The sequence below is a fragment of the Sciurus vulgaris genome (genome assembly GCF_902686455.1).
Source record: "Sciurus vulgaris genome assembly, chromosome: 17".
NCBI lineage: Eukaryota > Metazoa > Chordata > Mammalia > Rodentia > Sciuridae > Sciurus > Sciurus vulgaris.
Genome location: NC_136478.1, coordinates 71,909,856 through 71,920,969, shown reverse-complemented (window position 1 = coordinate 71,920,969; position 11,114 = coordinate 71,909,856). Strand labels below are relative to the sequence as shown.

The following is an 11,114-nucleotide window of genomic DNA, read 5'->3' as shown; positions in this document are numbered from 1 at the left end:
CTGTGGTCCAGGGAGGTGGTTTAGAACAGACCTCGGAGCAGGTTGAACTAATTCCTCTGAAACTTGGAGCAATTTTCCTTTCAGGAAGGAAAACTGAAACCAGCCCTTCTTTTTAGAAGATCAACAATGTTGCAAAATCTTTTAAGTTTCAGCCCAGATCTCAGGCCCAGGCCCCAGTCAAGGTGATCTAGAATGACCACAAGGTAATATTTTACCACATTGTTTGCAGCAAACATTTTGGAGACAAAGTAACCTCCGCTCTCTGTAGTAAAAACCCAACGCCTGCAGTAAAAAAAATCTCACATGAGAACTTGATCAAACCTGATTGGATGAGGGGAGGCTGTGTGTCTGTGAGCGGGAAAGGAGCTCTCCATAAAGGCCCTGGGGTGGCCCAGGGCCAGCCTGTGTGGGTCAGCAGAGCAGGAGAGCCCCTGCCGGCCAGGTGAGTGCCATGTCGGACCCTTGCTTCTGCTTCTCCATTTCTGCCCAGGGCTGGCATGAGAGGGTGAGTGCTGGGGACAGTGGCTTCCTTCAGCAGCATCCTCGGGAGCCCACGCAGGCCCCGCAGCCAGTGTCCCACAGCCTGGGCTCTCTGCTGCAGCAGGTGGGATCTCACTCTCTGTCCAGACTGGAGAACGGCAGTCTCTGTCCTCCTAAAGGTAGTAAGAACCCGATGACCTCGCGAGGAGCTGGGTGAAGAGCTTCAGCCTGCTTCCCAGCCTGGGGCCGCCGCAGGCTCTGTTCATGTGCCCACTCCCGCCCTGCCCTGCCAGCACCAGAGACTCTGCTCTGCTCTCTGGAGTGCAGTGCACTAGATCCCAGAGGTGGTGGCTGGCTGGCATGTGAGGGTGTCATCCTCCTGTGATGCTCCCTGCTGTTCCCAGCTGGGCTGTACCACCCCCCTGCCCGCCACCCCCTCCGCGCCACCTGAACTCTGGCGCGCATAGGTGACAGCCACCGAGTCGGCTTTGCTGCTGGGCTTTTGGTGTGCTCTCAGGCTGCGTTTTTGCCATTTCCAGGCTAGACAGCTGGGAGAGTGAAAGGTCTCCCGGGCAGACCTGCTCCGTCCAGGGGAAACAGTGACTGCATCTGCATTTAGGAAAGGTCCTTCCAGGGGCGAGTGCGAGTGAACTGGAAGGAGCCTAACAAAGCAACCAGTCCGGGTGAGCTGCATCAGCACAGGGCCTGGTGGGACGGTTCACACGTTCCTTCTGTCCTCGAGGCGGTCTCTGCACCTGGCACTCGGCTCCTCTCCACGCAGGGACACCCTATTTCAGTGTTCAGTAGCCGCACGTCCCTGGGGGCTGCCGTGTGGGACAGCTCGGGGACATACCCCGCACCACTTGGCTCAAAGCCCTGATGAGTGGTGTCCACTATTGCTACCAGCATTTCAGGGGTCCAGAGCTCCATCTGCGAGTCCCTCGGGTTTACCTGGCTCTGTAACCATTCAGTGAGCAGTGATCTTCCATCCCTGTCAATAGGAAACTGAGGCTAGCAGACATTGGACTCCGGACACACACGGTCACCTCTGTCCTTCCCCGGGCGCCAGTCATGGCAGAGCACTTTAGAGAAGCGTGTGCCTGTCACGTCTGCTCCGGTTACCTGGAAACGCCCATGCGCCTGCAGTGCGGCTACGTCTGCTGCCAACGGTGCCTGGACTCCCTGCAGAAGGAGCCCCTTGGGGTGGGCCTGCTGTGCCCCCACTGCTCCACAGTCTCTGAGAAGGAAGACATCAAGCACGTTTCCCAGCTGGACAGGATAGTGTCCAAGGTTAAGGAGCTAGAACCCAAGCTGAGAGCCACCCTGCAGATGAACCCGAGGGTGAAGAAGTTCCAAGGTAAGGAACCTGCCCCACCTGCCCCACCTGCACCCAACCCCACCCAGGAAGAGCCCTGCACCAGGCGCTTTCAGCAGGCTCTCTGCTTAGTAGGTGTGCAAGGGCTGGACTCTGTCCCTGAAAGCTTCACACACAACTATTTCCACCTGAGTGCACAGAGAACCACGCGGGAATTTTTATCAAAGCATAATGTTTAGGTTGCCTGAGAACTCTCCTGCCCATCGTGGATGCCACTGGTAGCAGTTTGGGGCCTGAAATGTGGCCGTTGATAGGTGGAAGAAAACCTGGGGTGTGTTAGATGGAGTAGAATCGACCACGGAGGTAGCCACCGCAGCTCCTCCTCCGTCTTCCAGGAAGACTGAATTACAAATGCAACTTGCAGTGTGGCGCTGAGCGACCGTTGCCTGGAACATGGACCCTCAGACCTGAAAGTCCCTGAAGTCCTGAAGGTCGTGCTGACACGCAGATGCGGCTCCGAAGCACTCGGCTGGCATGAGAACTGCGGTCCTCACAAGAGCTCCGGTGCTTCTGACGTGGCTGGAGCCAAGCCGCTGCCGCTCACCCCCTCTGCAGTGAGGCCTGGGATGCTGCAAAGTGGCTCTAACCCGAGTGAGTGTGGGCAGGGGATGTGTCCCAGTGCTCAGGCCCTGGGGAAAGGAAGGACAGTCCCCACAGCCGCCAGGCCTGAGCACAGAACCGGGAGACTCCACCACAGCTGCATCGAGCCGGCGTCATAGCTGGGCTGCATTTGTAACTTGCTGAACTCGGCCTGCAGACTCCTGTGCCTGGGCTCCTTCCAGGGTGCCTTGCTCCTTCTGTTTGCTGTCGGGGGAAGGGGTCCTATACTCAGTGCTGGATATGTTGGGGACAGCCATGGTGACGACTTCGGCAGATGCTCCAATCCTCTGTAACAACGGGGGTTCCCCTGGCTCATGGCCGTCCGTGCATGGAATGAGGAGACCTGTCCTGGCGCTTTCCCGGGCACTGCTCTCAGCCGCTGCACAGCCTGAGCATCTTCCTCTGAGCCACATCACAGGGACGCAAGTAAAGTAACTCTTCTTGGTCGAGAGGCTCCCTCGGGGCTCCCACGGGCTCCCGGTGCACAAGCAGGGTAACAGCAGCAGTTATGTGCCTAACCCCTGGGACCTGGGCTTCTTGGGAGACATTGGCCACACACCAGCCATCCTCCCCAGGTCCATCTGCCCCTCTGACCACAGGTCCTGCAACTTGCTGCCATGATCCCCACACATCCTGGCTCCTGTCCACAGAAATTCCCCCCTCTAGCCTCAGTTCCCCAGCTGGCCCATCTCGGCCCTGGGCACCTAGTACCTCTCTTCTTTATAGCTGCAGAAAAGCAAAAACCTGGGGCGGAATGTCCTCGTCAACAAGACTAAACAAAAAGGTGACTGCAAAGGAAATGACCTTAATTTCTTAGTATTCTGCAACCCGGGAACATATCTTCCATCAATCCAAGTTAAATCAGAGCCAACTCTATTTTCACAGAATCTGTGCTACTTTGTGTGATAATTTTGAGAACAAGTAGCAGTCATGGTATTTGCCTTTATCTTCTCCCCTAAAAGGAAGAATACTGGGGTAGTTCAATAGCATAGAAAGAAGTCCTCCTAAGGAAAGAAGGAACTTGCTGTGATACGCATTCGTGCTGTTCATAAAATGTGACCTAATGGGGGCGGAGGAAGTTTGTCCAGGAACATTCTGACTTGGAGAAACGTGGCAAGAGCAGATAAGGGGTGAGGCGGGTGGGCCTTCCCAACCAGGAAAAGGACACTGTGCATGCCTGCGCTGACCTCTGGCTTCTCTCTACACAGTGGACGTGACACTGGACGTGGACACGGCGCACAGCCACCTACTCATCTCCGAAGACCTGCGGAGCGTGCGCTGTGGGCGCCACCCGCAGCGCCAGGGTGCACACGCAGAGAGCTTCGACTCTGCTCTCTGTGTGCTGGGCGCCCCACTGCGGGCATCTGGCCGCAGCTACTGGGAGGTGGACGTAGGCACCAGCCGCGAGTGGGACGTGGGCGCGTGCGCAGACACGGCCAGCCGCCGGGGCCCGCTGCTGCTGTCGACAGAGCGTGGCTTCTGGACAGTGGGGCTGCGGCAGGGGGAGCTCTTCGCCGCCTGCACAGTGCCCATGACCCAGCTGCGGCTGCTGCCCCGCCTGCGCCGCCTGGGGATCCTGCTGGATGCAGACCTGGGGCTCCTGTCCTTCTGCGACGTGGCCGACGGTGCGCACATCTTCACCTTCACTCAAGTTTCAGCGCGCCCGCTGCGCCCCTTTTTCGCCCCTGCGAGCACGCTTCCTGACGACCCCGGCGTCCTGCGCATTTGCCCTGTGGGTCCAGTCGTCCAGGATCCTCCCCGCAAACCCTCCCACCCGCCTCCCAGCGATCCCCTTGGTTCTTCCCATTCCCCTTCCCCCCAGCCTTCCCCTCGGCCTCCCCTTGGTCCTCTCCGCCAGCCTTCCCCCCGGCCTCCCCTTGGTCCTCTCCGCGGTCCTCCCCGCCAGCCTTCCCCCCGGCCTCCCCTTGGTCCTCTCCGCGGTCCTCCCCGCCAGCCTTCCCCCCGGCCTCCCCTTGGTCCTCTCCGCGGTCCTCCCCGCCAGCCTTCCCCCCGGCCTCCCCTTGGTCCTCTCCGCGGTCCTCCCCGCCAGCCTTCCCCCCGGCCTCCCCTTGGTCCTCTCCGCGGTCCTCCGCGCCAGCCTTCCAGCCAACCTCCCCGCGGTCCTACCGGAGGTCCTTCCCATCAGCCTCCCCGCCGTCCTCTCCGTGATCCTCCCCACCAGCCTCCCCGCCGTCCTCGCCAGCCTCGCCGCCAGCCTGTGCATGCTGCTGGACCTCGGGCGCAGGAGCCGTAGCTCGATGCCCTGTGGTGTGTGTACCAAGTGGCAAGAGCTGGTGGTCCCCTTCCTGGGCTGTCAGCACAGGCAGCCTGCTTTCTTTGGGACCTGACGCTGTTTCTGTTCTAATAAAATTTTGAACCTTCAGATCAATTTTTAAATCATCTTTAAGGTCAATTTAGTTCCTAATAGAGCTTATAAATGAAATAAAATTTTGAATGTATATGAACTGATTTTTCTAGATAAGGAAACAAGATCTATATAAACAGTAAAAATGTGTACACATTTGATTTCACCCAAATTTGAAAACCACAAATCCATCTCCAGTACACACTGAATATTAAACAAGGGTAGACATATGCAATCAGAAAAAAAAAAAACTAATTTTAATGCTGAAATTATGTGCACTGTTTACTAACCTCAACAGGATTTAATTATGAATCATGAACAGAAATAAATCTGGACAATCTCCTCAAACATGGAACAACACAAGCCAGGTGGTGGTGCACACCTGTAATCCCAGCAGCTCAGGAGGCTAAGGCAGGAGGATCGAGAGTTCAAAGACAGCCTCTGCAATGTTGAGGTGCTAGCCAACTCAGTGAGACTCTGTCTCGAAATAAAATACAAAATACGGCTGGGCATGTGGCTCAGTGGTCAAGTGCTCCTGAGTTCAATTCCTGGTACCCTTCCCCCCCCCCCAAAAAAAGGAACATACTTGTAGTTAAACTATAGATAAAAAATGAGCTGGCACTGTGGCCAACATCTGTCACCCAGCAACCCTCGAAGCTAAGGCAAGAAGATATCAAGTTCAAGGCCAACCTCAGCAACTTAGGGAGACTCTGGCTCAAAATAAAAAAAAGGGCTAGGGAGGTAGCTTTGTGGTAGAGCACCCCTGAATTCGATCCCCAGTTTTAAATACTAGCAGGCAGTGAATACATACAGTGGCTCAATAAAAGAGAAAAATGGATATCAGTTAAAATCAAACCTAAAGTTCAGTTTTTTACAAGATCATAGAAACTTATAAATCTTTGGTGGGGGTGCCAAGTACCTGGAATATGAGTTATGGATGAGGGGACATCACTAAAGATTCTATGGACGTTAAAGGGATAAGAGAAAATCATCAGGTAGAGTCCACGGGGGTTGCTAAATACCACCAAAGGAACACGACAGCCTTCAAAAACAAGACGCTCCAGGCCAGAATGTCAATGCTGGGGTCACTTCCGCTGCTACATTCAAGGTTTTCTCTTACCCTTTGGCCTGTGTAGTTTATGAGAATGTTGAGCTATAGTTTTCTTTGCATTTAATCCACTTAGGTTTTGTTAAGTTTCTTGAATCAATAGGTTGATGGTTTTCACCCAAATTCGGCAGTTTCCATTCCTATGTCTTCGATTTCTTTTCCCTCCTCCTGCTCGACTCCAGCTGGATGTGAGTGATATTGTCCCACACTCATTCTTCTTGTCCTTCTAAGCACTTTAAACTGAATAGTGACACTCTATTTTCTAGTTCACTGACATTTTTGTGCCATATAAAAAATATGACAAGCCCATCATTTCAGTTGTAATTTTTAGCCTTAAAATTTCCACTTGGGGGGCTGGAGTTATGGCTCAGTGGTAGAGCACTTGCCTGGCATGTGTGAGGCCCTGGGTTTGAGACTCAGCAACACATACAAATAAAATATAAATAAAAGATCCATTGACAACTAAAATAATACTTTAAAAAATTCCACTTGGTTTTTATCATTTCCATTTCTTGGAGGTGAATCCCCATTTAGTCATTCATTCTTAGCATACTTTCACCATAAACTGTTGAACACATTTCATTAAACACAAACTCTGCTTTGAGGACTACGTTGGTCAAATCCGACATCTGGGTGTTTGGAGTCAGTTTGTTGGTTGCTCCATGTCACTGCTGTTGTTGGTAAGCAGCAGTCTGCCTTCCCTGCATTTTTCCTTGTCTAGCAATTTTCCGTTGAAAGTAGTGCACTGCCAGGCGCAGTGGTGCACATCTGTAATCCCAGTGGCTCAGGAGGCTGAGGCAAGAGGATCACAAACTCAAAGCCAGCCTCAGCAACTTATTGAGGCCCTGAGCAACTCAGCAAGACCCTGTCTGTAAATAAAATATTAAAAAGGGCTAGGGGTGAGGGTGTGGCATGGCTCAGTGGTTAAGCAGTCCTGGGTTCAATCCCTGATACCCACCCCCCCAAAAGAGGGCACTATAGGAATGTGTTGTGTTAACTGAATTCTGTTTTGTTCTTCTAGGATTTTCCCCCTCCTCCCCAATTTTGTTCAGTTTTTGGTAGGTGAAAAACTTACCTGCACCAGCACAGTGGCACACAGCTGTAACTGGAAGGCTGAGACAGGAGAATCGCAAGTTCAAGGCCAGCCTCAGGAATTTAGCAAAACCATGTATCAAAATAAAATTTAAAACAGGTGGGATGTAGCTCAGAGGTAGAATACTCCTGGGTTCAATTTCCAGTAACACAGACACTCACACAAAATCTGCCTGGACAAGCCTACAAACAGATCTCAATCTCCCTGCAATAAGCAACTCTCCGTGTCTCTGCTAATGTCCTTTAGCCCCTAGTTCTGCCTGCACCTGAGGAGCTGGATACTCAGGCAAATGAAGTCTTACTCGGGAATCTCAAGCCAGTGAGGCTTCCCACCTCAGCGCCCTTAGCTATGTGTGGCTTCAAGAAAACAGAGTGGCATGTTGTGATTCTACCCAGGCTTTCCAGGTCCCCGGGGTCTCCTGCGTGCACGTGTAGCACAGCAGCCAGCCAGAGATGCCTGGAAAGCTGTGAACGTGCACAGTACTCATCCATGGGGAGTCTGGCCCACACCTCAGCTCCTCTCCCTGCCGTTCCTATGACAGGGCGAGGCCAGTGTAGGGGCCGGGAGTCCAGGAACATGGGAGGTAGCAGGCCAGGCCCCCCACCAAGGAGCGAGCTATAGGTCGATGGTACTCCAGGGATCTGGGAGAGGGACGAGGATGAGCTTGTGCAGCAGGTGAGGCAGCAAGGGCGGCGTGTTTCCCTGACAGCAGCGAACACTGCCTTCAGCCACCTGGCTTCCACCATTTCCACTGCTCTGTTGAGATTCCCCATCTGTCCACTCATTCTTAGATGTTCCCTGATTATTGAACACTTCTATTTCATTAGACATAGGAATAAAAGCTGCTCTGGAGTCTGTCATCTGATAAACCCAAATCTGGGCCCACCCCACCAGGACTGCCACAAGTCTCGTGGATCACCTGACTTACCGTGAATTTATTTCCTCACAGTTCTGGAATGGGAAAGCCCAAGACCAAGGTGTCCACAGGGCTGGTTCCTCCTGAGGCCTCTGTCCTTGGCTTGCAGCTGATCCTCCCCCTGTGCCTGTCTGTGGCCTAATCTCTTTTTATAAGGACACCTGCCATATTATTAGGGCCCATTTTACCCTCACTGCCTCATTAAAGGCCTTATCGCCAAATAAAGTCACATTCTGAGAGACTAGGGACTTCAACACATGGATTTGGGGAAGACAATTTAGCCCTATGGGGACTACACGCTGTGGAACTGCAGGTGTGAGGGCGGAAGTAGGGCGCCTTTGGGCTGCAGGCAGAGTGGGTCTGAGGGGTCCGAGTGCGTGTGGGTGCCCACGCAGGGCCTTCTGCGAGACAGCACAGGGAGGAGAGCTGGTGAGTGAGCAAGGAAGGCAGAAGGCTGGAGGCAGAGCAGGTGTTTCTGCGAGGAGAGCTCCTGGAGCCCAGGCTGCAGCGCTTCCCTAAGACCCACCTGCTCAGCCCAGCTCCGGCCGCGCCCTCTGGCGCCCCCTGCTGAGCCAGAAACCCAAAACGCAAGGGCCACTGCGCTTCTCCCATCCCTAATGTGGGCAAATGAAGTTCATTAACATTCAGTGAGATTGAAAATCTCATTTACACTAGCCACACCTCAAGTTCTCAACAGCAGCGCATGGCTACTGGCATCCTCTCTGAACAAGCACAAAGAACACTTCCAGCATTTCAGAAGCTTCTGTCAGATGCCCTGCCAGTGGCCATTCGCTCAAAATATGAGGATCCAGGACAATCCCTCATCCTCCCCGACCCACCCAACAGACTTCAACAGAAAGGGTCTGGAGACTTCCAGCATGTGCACCAGGCCTGGATCCCACCCACTGGGGACATTTCCCACTTCAACCCCTGGGAACAATGCTGTCCCAGGCAGAAACACACAGACACAGGCACACACAGGTCACTCCCCCACACACTGAAGTCTAATCCAGAGCTGACCACTGCAGAGTGTGAGGATGCAGACCACAGGAAGCAGGAGGTACCCTGGCAGCGAGGAAGAGGGAATGCAACGATCCTGGCTTGGACGCACAAGGGTCGGATCCCCCAACTCGTTCCATGTGAAACCCCACAGCCAACAGGACCAAAACAGGTACATTAAGGGCCTAAGATTAAGGGTCTCCTTAATGGTCCCCTATTGAGAACTAGTGTGGCCAGATTCTCTGGAAAAAGAAAAGACAGAGGTCCTTGGTCAAGTAAAGGTTTTCTTAGATGTTAATAAAAAAGGGAGAAAATAAAGATGCAGAATGAAGAACACCCTCTCCAGCCTTCACGGCTGGGTGATCTTAGGTTGCCTCTTCCCTTTGCACGAAGGGGAAAGAAAAACAGTCTCTGACTTCGTTGCTTCCCAGGATTCTGGAGAACCAGGATATTTTTGTTATTGCCTTCTGCTGCTTTTAAAGGAAATGGAGTTAAATAAGACATAAAATGAAAAGAAAATAAAAAGGTTGTCAGCAAGAACAGGGAGGGGCCTGACCACATATGCCCCAAGGAGCTGAGCTCTGCAGCACCCACACCAGTGTCCTGAGCAGGCCGGGCCCAGGGTGTCCTGCCAGAGCCCACTGCAGTCCTACACCTGGCCACATGAAGCTTGCTGGCCATCACATCCGAACCCCTGCCCAGGCATGGATGACATTAACGATGCTTCACTAGGAGTGGAGAGAGGGGAACTGAAAAGGCCCCCGGGACATTCCCCAAGACCACCTCTGCCACAGTCACTTCAGGAGACTGCTCCCTGTGGACCTTTGTGCGAACACACTGAATTCTGAGCTAAGGCAGGGGCATAGTTATAGCTCTCAACAGTGACACCGTACTATTATCATTTTTCAAAGTGCTGCAGGGGAAGGGGCTCAGAGGAGCTACAGGTGAGACAGGTTGGCTCAGCATAAACGGGAGAAACAGCAAGGCACTCATTCACCAGCTGCCTCAAGGGGTTACGAGACTATAGTCTATAGTTTGTGTGCTTGAAAAGACCCACCACTGGCTGGGAGTGCAGCTCAGTGGTAGAGTGTTCGTCTAGTAGGGAGGGTGGCGGGGGTGGAGCTGGGTTAGATTCCAGAACCATAAAAAAAAGAAAACATCCATTTAAAAGTCTGTATTAGCCAGGTGAGGGGGGAGGCACACCTGGAACCCCAGGCTGAGGCAGGAGGTTGGCAAGTTCAAGGCCAGCCTCAGTAATCTAGTGAGACTCTTTCTCAAAATAAAAAAGTAAAAAGGGCCGGGGATGAGCTCAGTGGTAAAGTGCCCCTGGGTTCAAACCCCAGTGCCATTTTTTTTTTTCTTTAAAGGTTGTATTAAAGAAGTAATCTTTAAATAGTGTCTTTGAAAGTGTAAATATCCAAACTGAAGTAATATCCCTAAAATTAGAATAAAAATGCCAAGATACGTCCAATCCAAAACAAAAGGCAGCAAAAGGAACTTCTCGGTGCAAAGGATGTTGAGACCCTGCGGGGAGTGGGGGTGCCCGAGGAGGCAGGGCAAGCCTGGAACCGGCAAAGTTGCGGGGTTAGCCGCCCGCGAGAGCCATGAGAGCCAGGGAAACTTCCGAGGTGGGGCTGCAGGACCAGGCCACCGCGGGGCACGCGCCTTCCGCTCGGCCAGCACGTGAGGATGGCCAGTGAACGACGCGCGGGAGGCTCCGGGTCAGGGCTTGGCCGCGAACCCAGTCACGCGCCAAGCAGAGCGCCAGACCCCGACCAGGCCGAGGTGGCGCCACGTGCTGGGAACAGCCCCCAGGTCCCAGGACCTGCCTCCCGCCCTGCCCACTCCAGTCCCTGAACTGTCAGAACACAGGAGACGCTCCCGCCCATTCACATCACAGAAGAGCCCTGTCAGCCCTCTGCACAGATGTCCAGGTCAGCCTGACCCTGACAAGGCTGGCCACACTGCTCTGGTTCCCGAGATCCTAGGCCCTCCTGTGCACTTCCGGGTAAAGCAAAGTCTCAGCAGTCCAGCTGTTCAGCCTAGCGACAATGCGTCTGGGTTCCACATCTGCTTGCCGCCCACAGTAAGAACCCTCCTCACCCTGGCATTCTGAGTCACCTGTACACAAGCTGCACCCTGCTCCTCCTAGATCCAGTGACCACCTGCATCAGGAGC

At 53.6% G+C, this 11,114-nt stretch overlaps 1 protein-coding gene across 1 annotated transcript; it reads left to right on the top strand.

The window, feature by feature from the left end:
* Positions 1–343: 343 nt before the first annotated feature.
* Positions 344–8,079, top strand: LOC306647722 (ret finger protein-like 4A; the record flags this gene model as incomplete). Its single annotated transcript, XM_079117214.1, has 4 exons — positions 344–442; positions 1,020–1,837; positions 3,664–4,187; positions 8,047–8,079. Exons 2-4 carry the CDS (start codon positions 1,552–1,554, stop codon positions 8,077–8,079), a joined length of 843 nt encoding a protein of 280 aa, XP_078973340.1. The 5' UTR covers positions 344–442; positions 1,020–1,551.
* Between the last annotated feature and the right edge of the window lie 3,035 nt (positions 8,080–11,114).